The sequence below is a fragment of the Vanacampus margaritifer genome, chromosome 9 (assembly GCF_051991255.1).
Source record: "Vanacampus margaritifer isolate UIUO_Vmar chromosome 9, RoL_Vmar_1.0, whole genome shotgun sequence".
NCBI lineage: Eukaryota > Metazoa > Chordata > Actinopteri > Syngnathiformes > Syngnathidae > Vanacampus > Vanacampus margaritifer.
This window is the reverse complement of record NC_135440.1, coordinates 11791311-11818343: the sequence shown is the minus strand read 5'-3', so window position 1 is coordinate 11818343 and position 27033 is coordinate 11791311. Positions and strand designations below refer to the sequence as shown.

General features: G+C 37.2%; 1 protein-coding gene across 6 annotated transcripts; it reads left to right on the top strand.

Annotated features, from left to right (window-relative positions):
- The first annotated feature begins 367 nt into the window (after window positions 1-367).
- enpp2 (ectonucleotide pyrophosphatase/phosphodiesterase 2) lies at window positions 368-26783 on the top strand. Of its 6 annotated transcripts, none has more exons than XM_077576447.1 (25): window positions 368-545; window positions 754-862; window positions 5095-5250; window positions 6055-6180; window positions 6562-6622; window positions 6781-6878; window positions 7029-7108; window positions 7246-7365; window positions 7470-7525; window positions 7590-7655; window positions 8652-8724; window positions 8805-8913; window positions 9451-9576; window positions 12143-12174; window positions 12342-12469; window positions 13724-13799; window positions 13874-13961; window positions 14042-14211; window positions 17272-17407; window positions 17651-17790; window positions 19505-19640; window positions 19946-20023; window positions 23737-23869; window positions 24434-24587; window positions 25016-26782. In XM_077576447.1, exons 1-25 carry the CDS (start codon window positions 531-533, stop codon window positions 25184-25186), a joined length of 2637 nt encoding a protein of 878 aa, XP_077432573.1. In that variant the 5' UTR covers window positions 368-530; the 3' UTR covers window positions 25187-26782. The 6 variants fall into 6 exon arrangements, with proteins under 6 accessions (XP_077432573.1, XP_077432575.1, XP_077432572.1 ...); XM_077576449.1 differs by having other exon boundaries at window positions 789-862; window positions 25016-26781; XM_077576446.1 differs by having other exon boundaries at window positions 368-866; window positions 13727-13799; window positions 25016-26783.
- The last annotated feature ends 250 nt before the right edge of the window (window positions 26784-27033 follow it).

Here is a 27033-nt window from a genome sequence, read left to right as displayed (position 1 = left end):
TACAAGTGATAAATCATGAACATAATCAGTGTCATAAATATAAATTATTAACAGAAAATTCAAGGTAATTTTAACAAAGTCTTCTCATCAATCAGTGTAGCGCTCGCTCACTTTCAAGAAGGTTGTGACCTCTATTAAATATGTCTGCCGATCATTCCCATCATTCTGGTCTCCCAACTTGTTAGTGGACCAGCATACAAGATGTCCGTATGTGTCATCATCGCAATATCGTCTGCGGTGGTAACTAAGGAACCGAAAGGGAGGGGGGGAGGTTGATGGGGGGGGGGGGGGTTGGTAAGGTAAGGAGATGAAGCTGTATAAAAGCTCCGCCTCTTTATGAATCTATTTCCTTTGAAACCAAGACTTGTCGTCCCTGTATGTAAAAAAAACAAACGGCTTCCATCCAAAAATCAAACCGGACTAATGTACTATGATTCTCCTTGGAAGTATCTGAATCTCATCTTCAGATATACATTCGTTGGCAAACCGTCTTACAGTAACGGGGCTATTTTGAATCCGAACGCGAAACAATGTTTCGGCTGACGGTAAGAGTGATAAAACTTTACGTACTAGCAGAACGAATATGACACTTCGGTTTTTACTTTAAATGCTTTTACTGCTTCTTTGCGAGTCGGTCATCTGTTAGTAAAGAATACACATGTAGTTGTTTCATGTTCGCAGTTTAAACTGACATTTTGAAGAAGGAAACAAATAAAATGTGGGCAATTGAATTGCTATGTCGCTATTTTTCAGTTTGTGTGGATTTTGTGGCTTCTGTGCGTCACCAGTGTGTGTTGGGGTTTTGTGTACGACCGACTTAAACGCTCGGGGGCAGACGCCACGGGCACGGGAAGAGCAGACCGTGAGTATGTCCTCTTAGAACAGCACTTTCATTGTACTGTAAGTCCGCGTACATAAATACAAATTAGGTCCTCTCACAGGAATTGAAAAACATTGAGTAGAACACAAACTTGTCACCCACCACAACAACATTTACAGTAGCCCCTACTCGAAAAGAAGGTAGAACGAGTTTGTAGCTTTTTGTCACAGTGAATAAAATCATGACAATAATAGCCTGCCATCAATTTCCTTTATGATTTGATTTTGACTACATTAAAGTTGGTTTCAATCAGTAATACCAACACGGTGTACAAATGTCAATTCGCTGAGGTTTAATGTACCCCCCCCCCAGGTGATGAATAGGATGTGAGCAAACCTACTATGCTATAGCACAGGGGCACAACAGTTTTACAAACAGCTAACAAAGACTAATAAATTGCTTTTCAATGTTTTTGGACGGACTTAACAAATATATGTATATAACTATGTCAAATATAAACTGTGTGTGTGTTCGTGGTAAGTGTATGTAACTGATGCCAGCTAGCTCATCTGTGTAACAGATATGTACATAAATTGCTGAGCAAGCTATTGGAAAATTACTAAACTTCATTAAAGCTACTTCAGTTGGGTTAAGCCTTTTTTTTTAACCTAGATAAACAATTTTGAAATAAATAATATTACGGATATATGAAAACTTGATATTTTGATAATCATGCTTCTTGCTAACCCTGCAATACTGTCTTTGCGCTATGCACTGACGGCACTAATTATATTATTAACATACTGTAGCACTGTAGCTCAACAGTGTGTACTAAATAAATGTATTATAGTTGCAAATTTGGTCAACATTTTATACAAAATGTAGCATTGTAGGCATTAAAAAAAAAAAGTTATCTGATATCAAATGAACTATTTCAGTAGACCACAACAGCTAATTTGGTTTTGTAGGTAGGTAAGTTTTTCTTCGATTAATTTTCAATCAATTAGTCCATCCATCCATCCATCCATCCATTTTCTTGGCCGCTTTTTCCTCACAAGGGTCGCGGGGGTGCTGGAGCCTATCCCAGCTGGCTTCGGGCAGTAGGCGGGGTACACCCTGAACTGGTTGCCAGCCAATCGCAGGGCACACAGAGACGAACAACCACACTCACATTCACACCTAGGGACAATTTGGAGTGTTCAATTAACCTGCCATGCATGTTTTTTGGAATGTGGGAGGAAACCGGAGTACCCGGTGAAAACCCACGCAAGCACGGGGAGAACATGCAAACTCCACCCAGGAAGGCCGAAGCCCGGACTCGATCTCACGTCCTCTGCACTGGGAGGCGGACGTGCTAACCAGTCAGCCACCGTGCTGCCCCAATCAATTAGTCATTAAAAAAAAAAAAAACAGCAATAACAAAGCAAACGCTAACCAAAGAGATGTAGGTTGAAGCTTCATCTTATGTTTATGCCCTTCTTAACAAAAATATACTTAAGCAACAAAACCTAATACCTTAACCGTATGAGATATTTGACATTTTTATGTATATGGCTATCATGTTTTCACATGATAATTTTTCAGTTTTTAAATATGTTTCACATTTTTACATTTCACATTTTTACATGACAATCACCAAGGGTTGATTGATTAATTTAAATCTTTATTTCGAACATATAACAACAAAAACAGTTCAACCAAAGAAAATCAAAACAAACAAATAATGACTGAAGGCAAAATAACAAAACAATACATATATCATTAACACGCACGAAAAGGAGTAGGAAGAAGTAAAATAGAAAAATACATTTTATTACAATTTTACACCTAAAACTGAAACACATCTGTATTTTATGTTGGTCCTCACTTTACAATTACATGTTTCAAAAACAAATAAACCTTTTAAATGATAATTTCTTTCCATTAATTTAAAGAAATTCTTTATACAAAACAGGAAGGCTATTTTCATTACATGAAAAATCATTATTTTTCCCAATGTCTTGAAATACACAATATCCATGAATTTTAAAATACCAGATCATATAAAAAATTCATTAGTTGATGTTCTGTTGCCAACCTTATTAATTGTTCTAATCCCTTTTTCTGGTTTCTTCCTATTCTTTTCTGGAAAGAACAGCCACTCATTTCACTCTTTTATGTCACAGCAGAGCTGCATACCACCAAACAAAAACACCATCAATTGTGTTTATTTTCATTTAATGATAACTTATTACAATCAAACAGTTTTTAATACAACTACTTCCATTTCTACCATTTTTGGTAGTTGTTTCATCAAGTTAACTCCTGAGCACAATACATTTGTATCATCAGCGAACATTACAGATTTCCAACACTGTATGTTTAAATAAATTATGAATAACTTATGTCCCAATACTGAACCCTGTGGAATACCATAGGTTACTCTTCTCATGTGCGATTTCAGTCCTGTATTTATTTTTACTTATTCAAACCTATTAATATTTAAATAAAATATCATGTTTAACCATTTAAGTGCAACACCTCTCCTGCCATATTGTTCATATTTCTGCTTGAGTAATGCGTGGTATCAAATGCTTTGCAATAAGTCAATAATTACATTGACAGCATGTTATTGTTTTTAATCTATTGGTGTAGCTCTATTTTCTACAAATTCCATCACTGCCAAAGCTGTAGAAGTAACAGTGAGCAATATCGTGTGTACAATGATTTGTTATTTAGGACATCCTTGGATTTACAGACAATAGCAAATTTTGACATTTTGATTTTCACATTCTGAATAGGGTATATGCCACAGAGGAGGCGGGACTTCCGACTTCCTGGTTTTCACACATCAGCTTTGTTTCCGTTTCCTGTTTGCGACGTGTGGTCCGCCTTTGTGCCCCTCGGTTGGGCGTTCCTGAAGACTGGTGCGAGTGTGCAGTGTGTCTGTCTCAGTTGTCCAAAGCATTTCAGAGAGTTAAGACGCCCTGCGTGCTCCTGCCGATGGGCGGTTGGTGGGGTGCAGGGGTGGGGGTGCGAGTGTTGGAACGCGGCCATCAGTGACCGGACAGGACGCTGATGTGTGAAACACGGAAGTTGGAAGTCCGTGGCATCTATCCCATTGTGTAGCGAAAATAACGTGCGCAAATAATAGAAATAACATAACCCAACATGACACTTTTTAACTTACGCTGCCTTCTCATTTTTCCTACTTCCATTTTTTCCTTAACACACATGCATATGTTGCTATTTAGTACTTTTCTGTTAGCTCTTGACGTTTACTGACTGATTTGAGCCAACTATCTTGGCCTGTGAGTGTTGTGTTAACTTCGGGACATACCTGAATGTGTGTCGTGTAATACGAGTATGTGCAGTACTCCTTGGGGTTCCATAATAAACACGGGAATGTACTGTATTAGTGATCTGAGACTCTGAGGACTTGATAAGTAACTTGAATTTGTGAAAGTATGGCCATGGTGATTGAAGAGATGTACACAACCGTGCCCCCTCCTCTGCCATTGTATGCAGTTATGTGCAGGACGATAGGTACGTACTGTATCATGGAGTCAAATGGAAGAGATGCATAAGAATCGCCATGGGGAAATGTAGCTTCTGGGGATGCTAGCGACCTGTGATCTTAGCTTCATGACTGACAATCTAAGCCAGGATTTCCTTTTTGTTTTGTATCAATTTTTTAAACACCAAATTAATTAGGTGTGAGGGGGCTTAGGCCCCCTTAAAATTGGCCTAATGACGCTACTGTACGGACTATTTCTTGTGGGTCTTGTTTGGTCATGTAGAATGGAGGAACTTTTTTATACCAGAGCAGTTTTTCTGTGCAACAGGGGAGTTTGATATACTGTCTCTGTGGTTATTTCTATTTTCATTGACATTTATTGGCAATGCAGTTGCCAGTGTTAATAATACATTTGACTTCAGTCCTTATTGGTTAATGTGCTCCTAATGGCCAATAAAATGCGGGTTCATAGTTGATACCACATGACAACAACGGGTGGAGAATGTACTTCAGAGTGAATGTATTAAGAGACAGTGTATATATGTGTAGTCACCTCAGAAACCAGCTTTTCTTATCAACCAGTCCTACATCCCATATTGACTGGTTTTAAAGTTTCTTCATCTTTAGACACCATGATGTAAGAACTGTTGTATTTAAATGAAATCAGTCAGTCATTGCTGAGTTTGACATATTTCTTGGCCCAGGAGTCATTTTCTTATCAGAAACTTTTCTAAACCTTTACCTTTTTGTTTTGTTGTTGTTGTTTTTTCCCCCCCAGTGCATTCTACATCTCATTATGTGCCAACATCTAGTTCCTGCAGAAACAGGTGTTTTGAGCTGGTTGAGATGGAACCACCAAACTGTCGCTGTGACAATCTATGTAAGACCTACAATAGCTGTTGCTCTGACTTTGACCGTCTCTGCCTCAGGACAGGTAATGAATGATTCCTATCATTTCCTAGCCAAATGCATGAGTAGTAGACTGAATTTTGACATGACATTCGACCCTTTTCATTAGCGTGCTAGTTGTCAATTCTAAATTGATTTCATTCACATTGACAGTTTTTTCTTGCTCTTTGCACATACTTAACTTTAGGCACTAACACTAACCCTGCGCATTGTATACATTCCTGTAATCTCATCCTTTCAGCTGTTTTGGTTCCAATATGACCTGACTGGAGCAATCCATGTCCAAACAGGATTAAGAAACAATATCCTATGACTTTATGATTCCAATGTACCTGTAGAGTTATTTGGACATGGGAGTGACTACTTGCAAAGTTTTGTTACTGCCATTACTGCTGTCATGCATTTTCAAACACATTCTTTCTGGCTGAGCTCTCTGAAGCTAGCAAGTGCCTCCCGAGTAGTCGTGGCTACGAACCTAAAGTTTAGCAAGTGCCAGCGATCCTAATTTTCATCTTCCCTCATCTAGATATCATTCACACACACCTGGGACATCACTTCCGAGTAACAGTCCAATGTCATTGCTGTACTGTAAATCCATGTAACGTGAATCAGGGAGTCAACGTCACGCTCATTCAGCTTATTTTAAACTACTTTCAGCTTGTTGCTTGAATGAAAATGGAAAACAATTGCAATACTGTGCTAAACGGGTGTACTACATCAGAATAGATCGTATCAAATGGCTTAGTCCCATTTCCTATTTAGCACTTGATTTGCATGTATCCAGGCAGTATTAGCCTTTTGCTGAGCAGTATCTCTTTCCCACAAGCAGATGGTGGCTATGAGTGCAGTAAAGATCGCTGTGGGGAGATTAGGAATGAAAACCATTCGTGCCACTGCTCAAATGACTGTCTAGCCCGGGGAGACTGCTGCACCAACTACAGGACACGCTGCAAAGGTAAAGAATGGGAACATGAGAAACATGTTGACGGATTTAATCATATCCAACAGGGCTTCAGTATGGCGACATTTTTTGATCCTTTGGAAAAGCTTTTCAAATGTGACTAATTAATCTATGTTGAGCTGGCATCCGTAGTTGTTGTTTTTTATGATTTGCTTTCAACAGTGGTCTCATCCTTGGTCGTCTCCCATGAAGTCCACTTTGGCTCAAACAACGCCGAATGGTGCGATTGGACACTGATGCACCTTGGCCTTTTAGAATTGATTCACGAATTATATTAAAATTGGACTTAGTGCAACTTAGTTCTGAATTGGAGTGTGTTTGTCAATATGATAACACATAAGATATAATTATTTCCGTTTGTCCTTTGTTTATCAGGAGACAGTTCATGGCTCCAAGATGAGTGTGAAGATATGAAGAGCGCTGAATGCCCTGCAGGGTATGTTTTTATAAGCTCCTGACAAAACAAAAGTCTCATTCAGTTCCAGTATATCATTTATGCTTATAATGTGTTTACCCTGATTAGGAACAACGTATAGCTTTGCTTTAACTTTTGAGCCATATGACATCTAATGAACGTTTTTACTGTGCTCATAGATTTGTGCGCTCACCACTCATAATTCTTTCAGTGGATGGTTTCCGAGCTTCTTACATGAAGAGAGGGAAGACTGTCATACCTAACATTGAGAAGCTGAGTAAGGCATGGGTGGGTTTATGGGATTCGTTTTCATTTTTAGGATCACTTTGGTCCAACATTATATTTTTCATATAGATCAGAATTATGGTAATAGCTTGATGATAATTGATTTATATTTATTTACATTTTTTTGCGCTTCCTTTCCCAGGAACATGTGGAACCCACGCACCATTTATGCGACCTGTGTACCCTTCCAAAACCTTCCCCAACCTCTACTCATTGGCTACGGTATGTGCCATTTATTTAAAATCAGGTTTGATGAAAAATCTCTTGTTGTCAGTGTTCTCAGTGAGCTCCAACTCTGGGACATGCAGGGTTGAACTAAATCACAAATGTTTGCCCTGAACAATCTTTCTGACTTTTAGGGTCTCTATCCAGAGTCTCATGGTATCGTTGGTAACTCCATGTATGACCCTGTCTTTGACGCCACATTCACCCTGCGAAGCCGAGAGAAACTTAATCACCGCTGGTGGGGTGGACAACCAGTTAGTATTGTTCTGTTTGTATTACTTCCTTTAATATTATCCGTCTACACTACATTCATCAGCACTTACTGATCGATCCCCAAATGATCCCGTTTGTCTCTTAGATCTGGATCACAGCTCTCAAACAAGGAGTTAAGGCGTCCTCCTTCTTCTGGCCTGTGTAAGTTGTTGACAAAACAAAAAGTGAGAGTGCTTATATTCCTAATTGGATTTTTAATTTCTAGCACTATCCCACTGGAACGGCGGATATTGGCCATGCTGCAGTGGCTACACCTTCCCGAAGTAGAGAGGTGAATAATTTTGTACCAAACGTAACCACGTTTCTTTCTTTGTCTTTTTTTTGTTTTCCACAAAGTGTTTGATGCAGTGGTGTCAAACATGCAGCCCGTGGGCCAGATCATGCCCGCAAATCCAGCACGCGAAGTGATTTTGTAAAGTAACAAAAAACGGAGTTATGTTGGACCAATAAATCATTCATTTGAGCCACGCATTGTAGGGCTGGTCTGCAAATAGCAAAAATTTGTGTATAACTGACGCCAATTTTTTTTTGGTTATATACCATGATTTTACCCATCTGGCCCACTTGGTAATATATCTTCCTCCATGTGGCCCCTGAGCTAATAAGTGTTTGACACCCCTGGTTTGATGTGTACAAAGACAGAAGCAAAGTTCCTCCAATAGGCCAATTAAATCCAAACCCATTTTTTTTAATGTCATGGCTGATTGTGAAAAAACATTGAAATACGAGCCCAATCACAAGAATGAAAGTTGTGTGAATGTGTTTTCATTCTATCTTTTAATACTGATTGGTGCCGCATTGATAAAGTAGGAGCAGTCACTTGGAGAAGAGTGAGCATGACATGAAAAAAAAAAAACTGAGCATGACATGGAAAAAAAACTTGGCAGTGAGTTCACCATGTTGCGCTAACACCCTCACACATGTACGTACATACAGATACAACCCACATCTGTCAGCTAACATGTGCCATGCAAAGTTATTAATACTTAAATGTGAAGCTGTGTCATCAGTATGAACATATATATATTTAATTAATCCTGTGGCAGAATGAATGTAGTAAGGTGTAGAAACACATATGAGTACCTCGAAGGTAGAAAAGTGCAGTTCTGGTGAAAGTATTTTAAAATAATTACCAATCACATTTAACAGATCAGTAGGCCACTTTTTCATTTTCCTGATTTACTAAAGCCAACTTCTCATTTAAGGGCACTTTATCCTTTCCTTTTAAGTATTGACATAATATTAATAATGTTTCATCCTTTTTTAGGCCCTACGTTTATGCTATGCACTTTGAGCAGCCAGACATATATGGACATAAAATGGGACCCATGAGCATCGAAGTAAGTTTTTTAGTTTTTTGGCAACACAGATTTTCAAACAAAATAAGGTTTGATATCATGGCTCCTTTTCTGTGTTCCAGTTGAATAATCCTCTTAGGTTGATTGATAGGATCGTAGGTCAACTCATGAATGGACTTAAGCAGATGAAATTGCACCGATGTGTCAACATCATCATAGTTGGGGATCACGGTATTAACACATTACACCACAAGTAGAAACAATTATTTACTCCCAGCCATTTTCACTGAAGCAACCCCCTTCGCTCCTGTTTTTTTTTTTGCAGCAATTAACATTAGAATATGGTTAAGTTTAATCATGATTTACAAATCTGTTTAAAGCTGTGGGGAAAACAGCTTTTTGCAACATGGCCCTGGTTGATCTCTTGTACTCTGCTGCCATCTGCTGGCCATTTTTGTAATAACTACCATTGCTTCAACCGTTTTATTCAGTTCAGACGCTGCATCAAAGCCTTCTGTATAGCATAAAAAAACATAAATAAATAAATAAATACATATGTTTTTGGGACACTGGTAATATTTAAAATAGAACGTATTTATACGTTTTTGGGAGCAAATTAGTTAATGGAAGCGTCATTTGAATTATTTTTTCTACTATTACATAAGTGGTTATTCAAGGTTATCAGCAATACAATGCCACAATTAAATTCATGTAGAAATTCATCTGAAGGGGTTTTTAAATTCTGTTTTGTATCTTTTCTGTTCTCAGGTATGGAAGAAGCCCATTGTGATCAAACGGAGTTTCTCACTAATTACTTGACAAATGTTGATGATATCATTCTTATTCCTGGATCCTTGGGCAGAATACGTGCTAGAGTCGTCAACAACCCAAAATGTAAGAGACAAGGAAAGATTCGGACTTTTGTTTTTGTTCGATAAAGCTGGAAAATGCACACATTTTTTGTGAAACTTTGTCAAGAATAATCCTGTCAATATCCTTTTTCCACGAAAAGATAAAAGAAAGCAAAGTACTGGATTTTAAAATGATAAGTCAAAATATGATAATACAGAGGGGAAATTCAGGTGTTTAGGTCAATGTGGGCCGTCGTGCAGATGTGTCTTATGCCGTCTTCACAATTGAGCCGTTGTGGGCAGGTCTCGTTCAATTCAACATGTTTGATCGATGATGACAATTAAGCGTTTGTTCATTAGTTAGCAAATCAGTGCATGAGACACACAGAAACGGAAGTGACAAAAGCAAACAACAAAGTAGGAGGCATCCAGGTTTCAGGATTTGCTCTCATCGCACGCATATTGACAACATGGACACCTGGACGGAAGAAATTGAAGGCTTCCTACCTTGATTAAACAGTAAACAATACCAAAAAATAAATAAATCTAACTTTATCTCAACAAGATATTAGAGTAAATAATATGTAAAAAAATACTGGTAACAACTTTGCCATAACTAATGTTTTATATGAAATCCCAATTTTTCATGAGGTAACTATTGAAGCCATGCGATTAATTACAATTAAAAAAATAATCGCCTGACGCGATTTAAAAAAAGAAAAGATTATTAAATATGAGGAGCGTCAGGCGATTACAATTTTTAATCGTAATTAATTGCATGACTTCATGAAATAACTCACGATTAATCACAAATTTTATATCTGTTTTAAATGTACAATAAAAAAATTATAGGTTTTCATACTCTTGTTAACAAAAGTGGAAAAAAAAGTTAAACTAATGAAAATAGTTAAAATGAATATTTGACGTCTATAACCGTCAATGGCAGTAAATGAGTTAAGAGTTAAGACCAATTGCACAATTGATCAATTTAAGACGTTTATGAATGACACTAATTAAAGTTTGAATTCACTTTTTCATCTCCATTTGTATTGATGACCACCGAGCAGCAATAGTCACACATGCACACTTATTTATTAATATGGAAACAACCCAAAAATTACACTGACACTGTTGCATGAAATTATTTGATTTGAGATGGAGGTTTGCCTGCTGCTGCAGTCTGTGGGTGGGTGGGTGAGCACTGAGGGCACCATGTGGAAATGAGTGGTACTGCAACTGAAAGCTAACGGTTTGTGCCTCCTAAATAGATTTGAATTACTATTCCCATGCAGTATTACTCAGTTTGTCCTTTTCATGTTTATTTGGCAAAAAGCTCACTGCATGAATATTGAGCCTGTTTTGACACAAAACATTTACTTATGCCACAGATATTGCAAACACCTACAGATTAAGTTTTTGTATGTTTGTTTGTTTTGTTTACTTAATTACTGCTCTGCTCTTCAAGTCAAATGAGCATAGCCAGTGCAGTAGGTATTTTCAGCCACCCACCTTTACTCCATTGCCTTGCTGGGACATTGCACAAACAGCAAGCCTACGGAATGTTTTGTTTGTGAAGTGTTCAGTAGACTTAATATATTATTTGACGTCATTTTCAAATGAAAAAATTAGGTCTGTGATTAACATATCGACATTTGTGTATATTTGGCCAATATTAGAACAAGATTGATGAGATAAAATGCGTTTTTACTTCTAGGTGGATAATTATTAAAGCCAAACAATATATTTTCAAAACAGAGAGAAAGCTGCGGTTCTATAATAATGAAAACAGAATTACAAATATCTTTCCAAAACTTTTTAGAAAACGGGCAATCCCAAAACAAATGAAACATTTCTTCCGGAGAATCCTCACAAAAAGAGCAGTCAGTGTTGATATTTTTCTTCATGGATAACATCTATGAATTGTTTTATAAGACACTTCTTTCACTTTGTTATTGATTAAGTATTTAGAAAGTAAATTCCAGATTTTGGTCCAGTCATGGTTATTGATGAGATCGTTCCAATAAAAAACAACATAAGGTACAGAGGCAACATCTTTCTGAACCAATTTTCGTACATTGCAGTTATTCTGTTTATGGGAGAAACAAATAGCACTAATTTCAGTTTTTGTTGGATCAATAGATAGTAAAGTGAAAGATAGCATCCTGAGTACAGAAAATAAAGGCAGATTTAGTACCGGATTTGCCTTTTACTCGAGCACTATTTTTGAAAAAATAAATAAATAAATAGCTCAGCTGCTAACAGGCTAATAGTTGACTTATTATACTAACAAACAGCTAGATAGACACGTGAAAAGAAAAAAATGGTCTCAGTTGGTACGCCAACATATAGCACTTGATAAATCGCTTACGCATATTGATCGTTTTCTTCTGGTGGTCACGTTCTATGCAGAATGATAATTGATACAATGCTAATATGCAAACCGTTGGGATTCTAACATAGCAAGACAACCTGAGTTGAGAGTGCAATGCCAACAAGACGGTTAGCGCAACTCCTTTTCATGAGCCAGTAAAGACGAGTGCCTTTGCTCCTTTATGAAGGCTACTGTACTGAACTTGATTTGACTTGACTGATTTGACGTTGTTTTTCAGATAACCCCAGGACAATTGTTGCTAACCTAACTGTGAGTATGTCACTTTGTTTTAATGCCAAGGATGAGAAATGATGTATACGTTTTAAGAATTGTGAATTGTATTTCCAATACATTGTTTATTTAACTTACAAATGCTAAGATTGACAAGTTGATGATAGTTTTGTAAATGGTCCCCTGCTTGTAAACACTTTCTCTAGTGTAGGAAACCAGACCAGCATTTTAGACCTTATTTAAAGCAAAATCTGCCAAAGAGACTACACTACGCCAATAACCGACGCATTGAAGATGTTCATCTACTGGTGGACAGGAAATGGCACATTTCCAGGTGATATTTAACATCTACTGTATTTATATTACACCCTCTTGCAATTCTTAAGTTCACAATCTAATTTTTAATTTGATTTTTACGTTATTTTATTTTTGATACTATTATGTCATTTTTGGTGGAATTTAAAAACTTTGATTGTCTTTCCTTTCCTTGGAGAAGAAATCTTACTTCACTGTAAATGTCTTCATTTCCTTCAATGAGCTTCACAAGTCCGTTTAAATAGAGATGATTACCAGTTAAGAAAGTCCAGCTATTCTTTAACACTCATTCACTGCCATTGACGGCTATAAACGTCAAAAAGTCATTTGAACTATTTAAGTATTTAACATTTTTTTTTCACTTTTGTTGACAAGAGTATGGAAACCTATAATTTTTTTTGTACATTTAGAACAGATATAAAATGTGTGATTAATCGTGAGTTAACTAGTGAAGTCATGCGATTAATTACGATTAAAATTTTAATCGCCTGTCGCCCCTAATTTCCAATAATCTTTTCTTTTCTTTAAAAAAATAAAATAATTTATGGCAGTGAATGAGGTAATATACAGTATGACCTTTGCACAGACATTATTGTGACTGCCGCAGCCAGCACAAGCTAGTCTAGGTCAGAGTTTACCAAAGTGTACCAAGTAACCCCCAACATCCACACGAGTAGCCCGCAGGCCTGTTCTAAAAATAGCTTAGCAGCAATGAGACGTTCTGATTTTCGAACAGTGTTGCTGTGTGATCAGTTCTAAATGTAAACAGTGGCACGTATTGATACCTTAAAAATAAGACTGGTTGGTATCAGAAGCCTACTACTTGCCCATCCCTAATGTCATAGCATATGTTTTGTTTTTCACCCTTCTTTATGCTGGCGAGTCCCTGCCTCCCTTGACTGCATGTCCCTTGTACTGCAACATTGATGCACATGATTTCATTCATAGCAAAATTGTAGCCAGATGTCTTCCAAACTCCTCTTGTAAATGACATCACTTGCAGAATAGTTGTGGTTCAAAATAAACAAATTTTACCCAGCATGTGGCTGGATCTAAGACGAGCTGCTGTCATGTGCACACAAGGTGGGAGCAGTGTTGAGCGAGAGAGGCGATAATAATTTGTGAGAACCTGAGTGTTTTTCTTTGCGCGTCATATGTTTATTTTTTGATTGATATGTGGGTGCTGCCATTTACGTATATTGTTTATTTATAATGTTCCATCGTCTTACAAAGAGTGAATCCTACACAATATAACTTTATTTTCTTATTTCAGAAGAGCACCTGAAGTGAAGAGGCATTGTGGTTTCTTTGGTGACCATGGTTATGACAATAAGATCAACAGTATGCAGGTAACAATATTCTACTTGTCAGTGATTTACAGTAACAGCTCAGACTAATAAGCATGTTTTAACTTTCATTTCAGACCATTTTCTTGGGATATGGGCCTTCCTTTAAATTCAAGACTAAAGTTCCAGTCTTTGAAAACATTGAGCTTTATAATGTTATGTGTGGTAAGACATTACACTGTATGTCTGTTTGTCTGTATAGCTGACTTTATTTTATTATTGTTTTTTTTTTTTTTTACTCTCAGATCTTCTCGGTTTAACCCCGGCACCCAACAATGGTACACACGGCAGTCTGAACCATCTCCTGAGAAACCCTGTCTACAAACCCACAATGCCAGAAGAAGTTTCAAAGCCAACCACTTCAGCTCAAGTTCATACAGGTCCCAACGACCTTGGCTGCAACTGCAATTACAAGGTATGACATAATGACATTGTTGCATATCGTAGCCCAGATTTGTTTCTTTCTTTACAGTTAATAGAGAATTGCATTCAGGAAGCAATTTGAACGTTCTGCACTTAACACATATGGATGTATTTACTCACAGTATGCCATGAATATACAGCATTTTACTATATTACTAATCATTTGTGTTTATTTTATTATTTTGTAACATTTCTGAAACAAAAATAAGTTCATCCTTGCTCAGTCTCTTATAAGAAGTGTCTTATTGTGTCTCTGGTGTGGTCCTCCTCTGTCTCAATTTAAAGGTTCAAAATCTTACAAATAATTTACCTTTAATTTGAACGATGAATTTCTGCAGCCACATACAAAAGTGCAAACCTTATGTCAGAGAAAAAATGTATTATTTTTCTTTGACACGACCTTATAGATTTTTTTTATGACTATCACACAATATATCATCTGACTAAAGAAAACTTGCTTTTTGATGAAGCTCAGAATTGTGGTGGTACCTTAGAATTTTTTTTTATCCACATAAAGCGTAGTGAATGTACTATGTGTGAACAACTACTTGCTACCAATACCAGAAACAGCAACCTTCGAGTGGGAGTGGAGGTTAATGAATTGCTGCAAATAGAAGTGAATGTTGATCTCTATAGATGCTGCACTTGATGATTTGTAGTCTTAATAATAAAATAAATGAATTCTGAGTTGTAGTGTTAAACTATTTTCCACTATTTCAGTTGTCCAAATTTTTGGGCAGGGCTAAAAACAAGCCCAAATACTACCACCGGTGATCAAGCCAATGATGTCATGTGATCAGCAAACTTGATCATATTGGTGGCATCTTGATAGGAGATGCAGACATGGATGAAGCCGGTGTAACTTGAGAGGGCTGAGCACACACCCTTGTGGAATCCCCAAGTTCAGTTGCTCACTGTCCTTGTGCCAGACCTCTCCGTGTGCCAACTCTGACTTTCTGGGGTTTTTCTACAGTATGAGGGCCCAAAACAGGGTGAAAGTCTAAGGCTTTTCGGAATGCTGTAGTCAATTAACAACATTCAAACTGAAGTCCTTTTTCACATTATGCATCTACGTTATGTATTTTTGATGGTCAAGTCGAGACTGTCTTTCTCAACAAGACATTTTAAATTGCATTTTGACCTCATTATTATTTTTTGTTCAATTTTAACCATTTAACTCTCTTTGGACTATTCTTCTCCTTTTCTGCATTCAGGAGACTCTCATTGACAGGTCGACCTTGCACGCATGACCTCGCAATTTTTCATCAATGCCCGACCTCTTGGTCGATGCATCAAGAAGTCAATTGGATTTGCCCTTTCTCCTCTAAAATGTGGTTATGTGTTCCTGTTTAGAGGGTGTTACCTATTTCCATACGGTTAGATATTGTAAAAGTGAATCACACACGCCATCAACATTATGTTGATCTAAGCCTTTTCCTCCTGTCTGATAATGTTGTCACTCATTTCAACATTCATGTCTTGGTAAACACACCACCATTCATTTTCTTCAACTTTTTTCAATTCTCAACTTCGTTTTCGTTTTCATCTAAGTTTAATCTTATCAAATTTATTCAGCCATTTTTAAAAAATATAAATGTCAGAGAACTTGATTTCATCATTTCCATGGATAGTATTATTCCCTCACCATTTCAACCTTTCCTTTTGCCACTGTGCAGCTTAGTGTATTTTCACCACTCAGTTCTTTGGCTTTGGTTCCAGACCATCTGGTTCAGGGCCGGAGTGGGACTCATTTTCAGCCCTGGAGTTTTATGACTCAGATCAGCTCACTTTGGTTCACAGCACTTTAATGAAGATGTTTAATTTTACCCTTATTAGTATGTCAATCTAAAATAGCTTAACATTCCCTACAGCATTTATATTCATCATATTTAATTGATCATGAATCAAAAACAATTACAAGATCACAAACAACCAGAGACCAGCTAGTTAGTATCTATTATTATTTATTTATTTTTACATTTTACAAAATTGAATGCTATATGAAAATGTTAGTTTCAGTTGCATTTCCGAAAACAGTTATATTTGCTTTTCAATGTACTGTATCCCTTAAATTGTTTATCGTTTTTCAAGAAGCAGGTCAAGCCCTGCTGTTTATAACCTTAGACTGTATTCACGTTCACTGAATCCTACTTACCTAACCTGGTCTTAGGGGCTCATCATGGCTGGTGCTTAGTTTTGCTGGCTCTTCCTCCTCACTGCCAGCGTTATTCTAGCTGGGGAGCTTCGACTTCTGCACTAGGGCTGCATGACAATTAAAAACAAATAAATAGGTGTGAATGTAAAGTTCTGTTTTACAAGTTACAAATTACAAGTAGAAAAAAACATCAGCCAAACCTAATCTTGGACCATGTTTTGCATGTGTTTTGTGTTGCGCTTGAGGTGTCTTGACATTGTACTAGCTCATTGGTAACTTCTCTATCAGGTATGCATTCTTTTTATACCGGGTCTTTTCATGTCTGCGCCACTGTATAGTAGCTAACTATAGGACGCCAACCTGTGGATCTCACTCTGCTTCGTCTGTCCTTCCTTCCTTTCCTCAGTCTCTCCTTTGGTCTCTTGAGGTCTCCCTGTTTTGTTGGAATTTGGATGTTTCTGGGGTTGGTGAAGGACTCTGGTTGATGGCCCGGTGGGTGGTGGGTGGTGTCTGGTCGGTGCTGGATTTCACTTTCCTTTCTTTTCTTTGGTTCTTCCTCGGGTCTGCTGACGGCCTCACTGCTCTGGCTGGGTTCTGAAGTGTTCGATTTAGGTGAATGGTATGGGATTTTTTAATAGGTTTTAGGGAACTAATGAATCCATACTCACACGCACACATGCACATGCATATACACATACACATACATAAGAAAAAAAAAATAAAAAAATAAAAAAGGAAGCCAACCTGAGTCGAGTGAGGAAAAGACAGACAGACAGACAGAGAGCGCCTGATTTCCACTGTAGTCTTTTTTTTTTTTTTTTTTAAATCAAGACACTGTAATTGGCCGTTTACAATTAATATGTTGTTAATTTCCCCCCCTCTCCATTCTTTGTGCAGTTTCGAGTGAAAAGACGTGACCAAAGAGGTTTGAAAGTGACCCTTGCACGAGGTTACAATCTGGAGTCACTATGGCTCTGCCTCTTACATAACCAAGTGGAGGAGCTAAACCAGCGACTGAGGCAAGCTATTGATGGTCAGTGCGAATTGATGCTGCAAATTGCACACAATCACACACTTTCTCATATAGTAGCATGAAACCGTGTCTCCGACTTCTGATTGGTACAATATAAGTAGCATAAGTATATAAATTCTTGTATTGTATTTTTTTTTTTTTTTAGACAGTCCAAAGTTTTGTTCCATCTGCAGTACAACAAGTATTCTAATATTCACCACAGTGACCTTTCTATTGATGCAATCTTATACTCTTATTTTTTAGACAGTAGGAATATGCCATATGGTCGACCTGCAGTACGGTACTACACAAAGTATTCCATTCTGCACCACACAGACTATGTCTGTGGCTACAATGAGGATCTTGCAATGCCTCTCTGGACATCATACAGCGTTAGCCGACAGGTACTGTGTTGTGCATGCTATCCCCCCTCCCCCCCTATCTATACAGTGAGTGGGATCTAGGCACTGATCTGTATATATTACTGGATAGCTGATAGCCCATACACGCCCGTGCAAGCTGTTGAAGCCACAGGGCGGCAATCTTAACCCTCCCGTCTCACGAACAGACTACTGTATAAACTATACATACAAATTAGACATATAGGCCGGGGTGGGGCGGCGGGGTTGGCCAGAGTTGGTCACTATTTTTTAACAAGTGGACGGCATGTGCTGCTTTGAAAAACCCCTTTTTCTTTTATCGCTCAATTCCTTAGACCCCAATATTAGATTTGGCAGAGGCATCTTTTGTTGAATTACAGGGATAATTCTTTAATAAAAAATATACGTTTCCTCTTGTAAACATCATTAAGCATATCATTTATACATGTATTTAAAGCAAGTTATAAAATGTCTGACATCCTCTTGTTTATGTTTAACAAATTAAAGACATCATAAATCATGCTGTTTCTACTAAGTACTGTCTGAAATGTTCTCCAATTTAGATGTGTACGAGTATGTGTACGAGTAAATGTACGGGATCGTATGCCGAGAAACGTTTCTTGGGAGGAGTAATATGGCGGCCTCGCGGCTTCAAAAGTCTTGGCCTATTGGCTATCCAGTAATATATACAGATCAGTGGATTTAGGCTAATTGTTTACCTGTTATTGTTTAAAATACTATTCTACACTATGCATATTATACAATAGACTAGTGTTAATTTTATCAGGCCTTTTTAAATTTAGTCTCAGTCTTAGTCCAGTTTCAATCACGCTTGTTAGTTTTTATCATTGTTAGTCAACCTCATTCCGTTTTATTTAGTCCATTTTTAGTCGACAATAAATCTAGCATTTTAGTCTTTATTTTAGTCCAAGAAATCATAATTTTATTCGTTTAGTTTTAGTCAACAAAAACTGTCAGCGTTTTAGTCAAGACAATCAGTTTACCCCTGTATATTTTTGGGGTCAGCAGATAATGTTGAACATTTCGGATCCAAAACTATTTCACATAAAATTTTCTCTCATCTTTTTGATGAAAAACAACTTGACACACAATTAGAGTATATCAACAAGTGGCTACTATGGCTCCATGCTACAAGATAGTAAATTAGCCAGCATTAGCCAGCAGTAGTTGGATTAACATTATTGTTAGAACGTTATAGCCGTTGAATTAATGTTGCGTTATAAATATAATGATTTTTTTTAACCTTTCAGCGTGAATGCAACTTCTGTCTGTCCCATGTGTTTGTGCTGTGCATGTTGCACTTGCTATCTGCAGATTTGAAAGGGGGTGTGTCGCTGTGTCACATGACAAGATTTGACAAAATCTCATCATTTTCGTCTCATTTTTGCTCATGAACTAAAATGTCCATAGATTTTAGTCCAGATTTTATTAAGTGAAGTCCATTTTCGTCTCGTCTTCATTGGTCGACGAAAATGCATATTGATTTAGTCTCAGTTATTGTTTATTAATGATGGTTTTAGTCTAGTCTAGTCTAGTTTCAGTCCGGTGAAAAATGTGTGTTGACGAAATTATTTTCGTTTAGTTTTCGTTGACGACATAGAGACTACAGTACACACGTACGTGAATTTGAAAAAAGCTGCAAGAAGCAAGAATAGTTATAATAATCCAATGATAATAAAACACAATATGCAATATTTAAAACATGGTCCTCTTTCAGGTAGAAGTGTCTGCTTTGCCTGAAGTCCTGATAAACTGTGTTCGGCCAGATGCCAGAGTCCCATCAGCCTTCACCCAGTCCTGTACCAACTACAAGGCAGAAAAACACATCACTTTTGCCTTCCTATACCCACCACGTGAGTGAAAAGGCTCAAGAGACTGAAATAAAAATGATTATAATACATTTTAATTCTGAAGGCTACATTTGTTGCCAGCTAAACTGCTCAAGTATGAGCAAATGCAGAGTTAAAACTTCACTATCAGAATGAAACATCTGAGAAATACACTACAAACGTGAGAAATGTTGTGGTTATCAATCAATCAAATGACCATTGTCTTTTATAGACAGAATATTTGCATTAGCTCATGTGATTGTACGCCATCATTGATAGTCGTATTAAAATGATTGTTATTTGTTCAAATATATTTTCTATTTTGACAGAATTATCCACAGGCATCGACAAAAAATATGAAACTGTTTTCATAACCAACACTGTTCCAATGTATCCTGCATTCAAAAGTAAGAGTCTCATTCAACTTTTACACACCACTCTCAAATATTTTTGTGTGTGCATTTTTGCTATAGTCTGAAAAACGTTTTTAGTTGATTTTTTAAATTTTTTTATATCAGTTGATGAATATGACATAATATACCACATTTCAACTTTTCTGGTGTTTACATCTGAAAACAAGAAGATTGTGTGCAAGCAGGTTTTGTGTGAACCTGTCCATGTTTTCAAAAAGATTGGAACATGTGACTGACGAGTTTGTTTGCCCAGTTGTATCTTATTACCAGAGGTGGGTAGTAACGAGTTACATGTACTCTGTTACATTTACTTGAATAACTTTTTGAAAAAAAAATTACTTCTAAGGCTACATTCACACTGCAGGGCGGATTTTTTGTTACATCCGATCTTTTTACGAACTGTTCACATTACAAAAACAAATGCGACTTCAATGTGAACGCAACGCGCCCGTGATGTGACTCGCATGCACTCAAAACAAACGACGTCACGTTGCAGAGTTTACGGGAGTAAATATGGCCCTGACTTGACGCAACGTTTTCCCTCCAACCAAGCCGCTGAGGCAAGCGTCCTTTATCAGTGCCATATGCAAATTAAGCTGCGCGAACGTCCGCTCCCGATTGGTGGACTGTTTTCACGTTCGCTCATGTTTGGCTACTGTCCTCGGCTTCCTCGAGCGTCAGTGTTTACAATCAGAGCAGAAACCCGTCGGATTCATTTTTCCCCGTCTCATAACGCCAGAGTAGCGATGTTGGAAGAGGTAAAAATATTTTGAGGAAATGAGGGGAGGCGCCTTAATCTCTTCATATCATTGAAGATGACGTCGCGTCATTGACGTGATGAACCGTCTGCAGGGCTGAGTTTCGCCACGAATGTCAACTTTATTTTTCTTGTTTCAAGTGTGATAAAATTAAAGACAAATAAAAAGTAAACACTGTTACTCAAAACAGCTTTGCATAGTCTCAGACGCGTCAGTAGTCTCCCTCCCAAGCACTCTCTCCCACCCGTGCAGAGCGCATATCAGGCTTTTGATGACGTATAAATCGGATGTGTGCGGATGAGCATTCACAGTGCAGACGCATACATATCCGATTTATATTTACATACGAAAGAGGCCCAAGTCAAGTGTGAAAAAATGGGAATTGCAGGAACGCAGCCTAGGAGTAGTTTTACCACACAATACTTTTTACTTTTACTTGAGTAGATGTGTGAAGAAGTAACGCTAATCTTACTCCACTATATTTGGCTACCTAGAGTTGTTACCCGCCGCCCCATTGATACATTCGATTTACCGTATCTTCACGTAATGCGCTCCGCTTGACTGTGCATTTCCGCGGACAGCCAAGTGATGTGACGTTCACGAACGAATCGAGTCTTTTGAACGGCTGTTCAATGTGACGATGGGAACCGAGTCTTTATAGAGACCCGTTCAACCCCCTAAGCCCCCCCCCCGCCCCCCTTTCCTTGCACGCCACCGTTCGCTTTTGGAGGGAGCGTCATCTTCGCATATTAGCATCAATCAAACAATTAACTTGTAAGTGGGTCGTTAAGCTCTGAAACAAGAAAAAAAGAGGACACTGCTCATCATGCATGCCTGCTTTAGCACCGTGGCAGAAGTTAGAACACAAGCTCAAAATTTTTAATTTTTAATTTTATGATTTAATGATGCCAGCATTTGCACAAAATATTGTTTTTGTCTATCGGATGACATTGTTATTAAAAATGAATCAGACTTCATGTTTAAGTAGTTACTCAGTACTTGAGTATTCTTTTCAGTGAATACTTTTTTACTTGTACTTGAGTGATTTTTTTTATGACTACCTTTTACTTTTACTTAAGTAATATAATTTTGAAGTAACGCTACTCTTACTTGTGTACAATTTTTGGCTACTCTACCCACCTCTGCTTATTACCTTCCAACATCAAATACCGCACTACACTGTGTTTCAGATTTTGGTTTTGCCCGTGAAGAATGCATTTATGCTCATGAAAGGTGTAACCAATATGAAAAGAAAAGAAAAGAAAAAAAGGCAACTGCGCAATTGGAAGCTGTGAAAAGGTGGGCAATCAATCAGAATAATTACACGGACAACTGCCAACCATTTGGAATGCCCTGTGCTGGGTGCACACTGCTTTTGCTCAAAATTGGAATCGCTATTGCACAGTGTTGCAACATCACAGATGTAACAGCCAATCAAAAATGTTGGCAAGCATGCTCAGTCGAGATTTTAGCTCACTCCTCTTAACAGAAGCTCTCCAAATTGTTCTACTGCTTGAAAACTCACCACTTCAGGACCCTGCCGTTTTCCCCCCTATTGTTCTGAGGTGTGCAGATTGACTTGGCCACTCGATGACCTTTATGCGTTTTATTGAATCACTCTCTCATGATCATCCTCACTTTATGAAGCAAGGCCTTTTATAGAGCTCCAGACCAAGACCAATTGATGGCCATTGTGTGTCTTGGACTGTCAAATAATGGCGCCAGCAGTTGTCACATTCTCAGTAAGCCTTTCACTGATGGGTTTGTAACCCATTCCAGCCTTGTGCAGGTCAATCATTTTGTCCTTGACATATTTTGACAGGTCTTACGTCTTGCCCATGGGGGTATAGAGTTGCGTAAAGCATGATTGTTGAGATAAGGAGTCCTGATAATTAATGGATCAGACACAGTTTAGTACAATATTGACACCAGCCAATCTGTGGAATCCAGAATTCTATCCGAGTTGTAATGAGTCAAATACTTATGTATTTTTTTAATTTTATTTTTATTATTATTATTATTATTATTTATTTTAAATTTTAAATTTTAAATTTACATTTAAATTTAAATTTTTGTATTTTAAATTTTACATTTTTTATCTTAAATTATACTATATTTTTTATTCTATAATTTTTTATTTTATTATTATTATTATTTATTTTAAATTTTAAATTTTGAATTTTAAATTTTGAATTTTAAATTATTTTAAATTTTAAATTTTAAATTAACATTTAAATTTTATTTTTTGTATTTTAAATTTTAATTTTTTTATCTTTTAAATTGTACTATATTTTTTATTCTATAATTTTTTTATTTTATTATTATTATTATTTTAAATTTTAAATTTTAAATTTTAAATTTTAAATTTTAAATTTTAAATTTTAAATTTTAAATTTTAAATTTAAATTTAAATTTTTTTGTATTTTAAATTTTTTATCTTTTAAATTATACTATGTAGTTTGTACTGCTATCTTCTAGGACAGGGGTGGCCAAGTTCAGTCCTCGAGAGCCCCTATTAATGTTTCTCTCCACTAACACACCTGATTCATGATCAGGATCGTTATCAGGCTTCTGCAAAGCTTGCTGATGAGCTGATCATTAGATTCAGCTGTGCTGAAGGAGGGAGACATGGAAAACAGGCTGGATAGTGGCTCTCGAGGACCGAACTTGGCCACCCCTGTTCTAAAATGTTCATCAGGTTCAGTTTCAAATACATGGAAGATCAATTGAGCCACTGGTATATTTGATCCTCTTTTCATCAAACAAAAATGTTTTCAGACTACATCAAAAATAAATGAACTGCTTTCACTTTCAAATACTTTGTGTATGTGACTGTACTTGTTATGATTTTCATTCATTCTGAAGCTATTTGCTGGTTCCTTATTTTGTCACTTTTAATTCCTTCATTCTTACACCATTCATATGTACTTCCTTTCCACCCCCCCCCAGAAATATGGTCTTATTTTCAGAAAGTCCTTTTAAAGAAATATTCCATTGAAAGAAATGGGTTGAATGTCCTCACTGGACCGATATTTGATCATGACTTTGACGGTGTGAAGGACTCTACTGAAAAGATTAAAGAGTAAGATGTACATTTATTATATATGTATGTATATAGTTTTGTACCTGTTCCCTTTTGTCAATGAAACCTGAGGCAACCAATAGTCAATGTTACAAATGATTACGCATGATTAAATCACTGACAATGTTAACTATGAAACACTACTACTACTACTATAATCAGAATTTGACAAACGCTAACATGCTAGTAAGAATTGTTGCAATGTAGATTATATGAGATTTAAGACTATTTGGATTTTGGATCATTGTACAGTGGCACCTCAACTTACAAGTGCCCCAATTTATGAGTTATTCGAAATCTGGAAATCGCTTGGCTGATTTTTGCCTCAGATCCTCCTTTGGGGGGAAAAATGGACATGTACGGGTCGAAGGTCTGAGATGCTCTCCACGTTTGATCAAACAGTGCAAATTTAAATAGTGCAAATTGAATATTATTTGTAGGAAGAGCAATGTGTGTAATAGGTCATACACTTAAGTCATCGTGCGTTGAATAGTAGCCGAATACTAGTCATATTGTTCAGTTTCATTCCACATGACTAATCGGACCATTTGTTCTTAACCGCAGGTATGCTCGTGGTACCATACCCATCCCAACTCACTTTTTTGTGGTTCTAACCAGCTGCTTAGACTTCAGACAGGTTGCAGATTCATGTGGTGGCCCCCTCAGCTCTGCTGCCTTCATCTTGCCACACAGACCAAACAATGACGAGACTTGCAATGTAAGGAATACCGACAGTCTACTACTACTAAGTCCAATATAGTGTAGTAAGTATGGAAATGTCAAGTCAATGGATTTATATTGAGCCAATTCATAACAAAGGTTTTATCCCAAGATATGACTTTTGAAAACTAGCACATCTGGAACCACGCTTATCATAATATTTTGGGAATTCTATACCATTCTTGCTTGATGTAAATTTTTTGTTGCTCAACAGTCCTGTGTCTGTGTTGTCCTAAGCATCGTCCACATTGACAAAAAAAAACGAAAAAAAAAAACAAGCCCCAGCTTAATAAAAGAAAACCTGATTATCTGTATGTGTATACCAAGCTAATTTTTTTTATTATTGGGAATTAGTTGTAGATGTTAAATTAGTGACAGAAAAATAAGGGAAAGCCATCACTAATACTCGTCAACGATCCCTTGCAGAGCTCAGATGACGAGTCCAACTGGGTGGAGGACCTGATGAAGATCCACACAGCCCGGGTCAGAGATGTCGAAATCCTGACAGGTCTGGACTTGTACCGTAGAACCACACGGAGTTATGCTGAAATCCTCTCATTGAAAACTTTCATGCACACTTATGAGAGTGAGATCTAAGTTTTTACGCTGATGTTTTTTTGCTGGGCTTGAACATTTCGATCACACTGACTTGGATGTAGCGATGACGGGATATCTCATGGAACTGCACACTAGCTTTGATTGACATCTCTTCAACACCACTAAGCTACTAAGTTTGTAAAAGTCAGATAGTAGGGAAGAAAAACTTCTTTAGTGTCTGTTTTATTTTTTTTATATATGTACATTTTGATTGTACTTTCTCAAATTCAAAGAAACCTGTGAACATCAAAATACCTATTTGACATTTTATTGTATGAATACATGTATTATTATATTGATAGCGTTCTCATAACAACACGCACATCTGGACATGCCATGCTTGAGGATAGCATTGTTTTGTTCCAATGCTTATTGAGTGTTGGAGAATAGAAAAATGAATCAAAGAATGATGAATTACTGTGCAGTGTTGGAATCAGCGTGAGAAGACAGAATATTTGTCCAGGAAGAGACGGAGCTCAGCTCTTTTCACTCTGGCCACATACGTAGTCCATACATCCGTGTTGGTTCTGAACACTTCATTGAAGGTAAGCTTTAACATTGTATTACTTTGAAATATATCAAATATACATATATACAAATTGACAAATGGCAACAATAATTTAATTTAACCGAGCCGTACCTTATCGAATCGAATCATCCCACTGAGTCGAACCGAACTGAATCGAACTGTCCCATTTTCATATTGAACCACCCTTGAATCGTTTCGCAAATTTGGGGTATGACCACCAACTTGGACACAGGACTGGGGTTCAAATCTCCCAAGGGGAACGGTAAGATCCAGGAAAGACCCTTCATGCTATAAGCCTATACTTTTTATGAGCGATCCAAATGTTAGTCGTACCGGCTCGGACGTCAGGTGTTGAGAAATGTGCTACTAGAACAAGAGCATGGCATTCATGGAACAGGACAGAAGATACTGATGGAGTGCTACTGCGGTCGTAGGGGAGACATGCAGAGAATTTAGGAGGCATGAATTTGTCGGAACCCCACATCCACATCAAGCAAGAAATAATTACGCGCTCAATGTTCAAATATCCCCCGCAGGAAGTTGTTATCACAGTTGGAAATAGATGAACTTCATCTGCTGTACAAAGATTAAAATTTCCATTTGTAATTAATCGCATGACTTCAATAGTTAACTCATGATTAATCACAAATTTTATGTCTGGTCTAAATGTACAATCTAGTTTTTTCATACTCTTGTTAACAAAAGTGGGGAAAAAAATTAAACTAATAGAAATAGTTCAAATGAATTTTTGACGTCTATAGCCGTCAATGGCAGTGAAAGAATGAGTTAAAATGTGAAAGAAAGTGAAAATGAGTCCCAAATGAGTTCTGGTTAGGTCTCAAAAGGTTTCTGTTGTCAACTGCTGCTTTCACATTGAACATGTTTCTGAATTTTGGTGTCGGTTTTAGCTTTAACTAGCATAAATAAAGTCTCCATGGGCAAAATTGAGTGTACATATGTAGTCATTTTATTATTTGAATTATGTATTTGAAAAACTGTCGGGCCACCAGACTTATAAAGCACTGGGGGAAACCCCGTCACAGAAGGACTTTCTGTCAGCCATGCTTGTCCTTTACTTTCCAAGTAAGTTTATATTAGTGTTTGATTGTCAAAACAACAGTCGATTGTAATTATTTTGAAAAGGCCGGACCTCAGTAAAAAAGTTGCAAGAAAAAGCATGTATAACTATTTTGGAATTCTCTGGGTTACTGCATAAATTGGTCATTCAATGTGATCTGATATTCATTTAAGTCAAAATATTTTACAGTACAGTCTGCTTAAACATCACGCAAACAATTGTTTTCATTGGTCACACTGT

What these genes read in the sequence shown, in the direction of transcription:
- enpp2 (XM_077576445.1), top strand. Translation starts at nt 737, where the DNA reads ATGTCGCTATTTTTCAGTTTGTGTGGATTTTGTGGCTTCTGTGCGTCA. An exon ending in AGCGCTGAATGCCCTGCAGG is followed by an intron (nt 6,623 to 6,780) that starts GTATGTTTTTAT and finishes CTGTGCTCATAG; the next exon opens with ATTTGTGCGCTCACCACTCA. An exon ending in AGTCGTCAACAACCCAAAAT is followed by an intron (nt 9,577 to 12,142) that starts GTAAGAGACAAG and finishes GTTGTTTTTCAG; the next exon opens with ATAACCCCAGGACAATTGTT.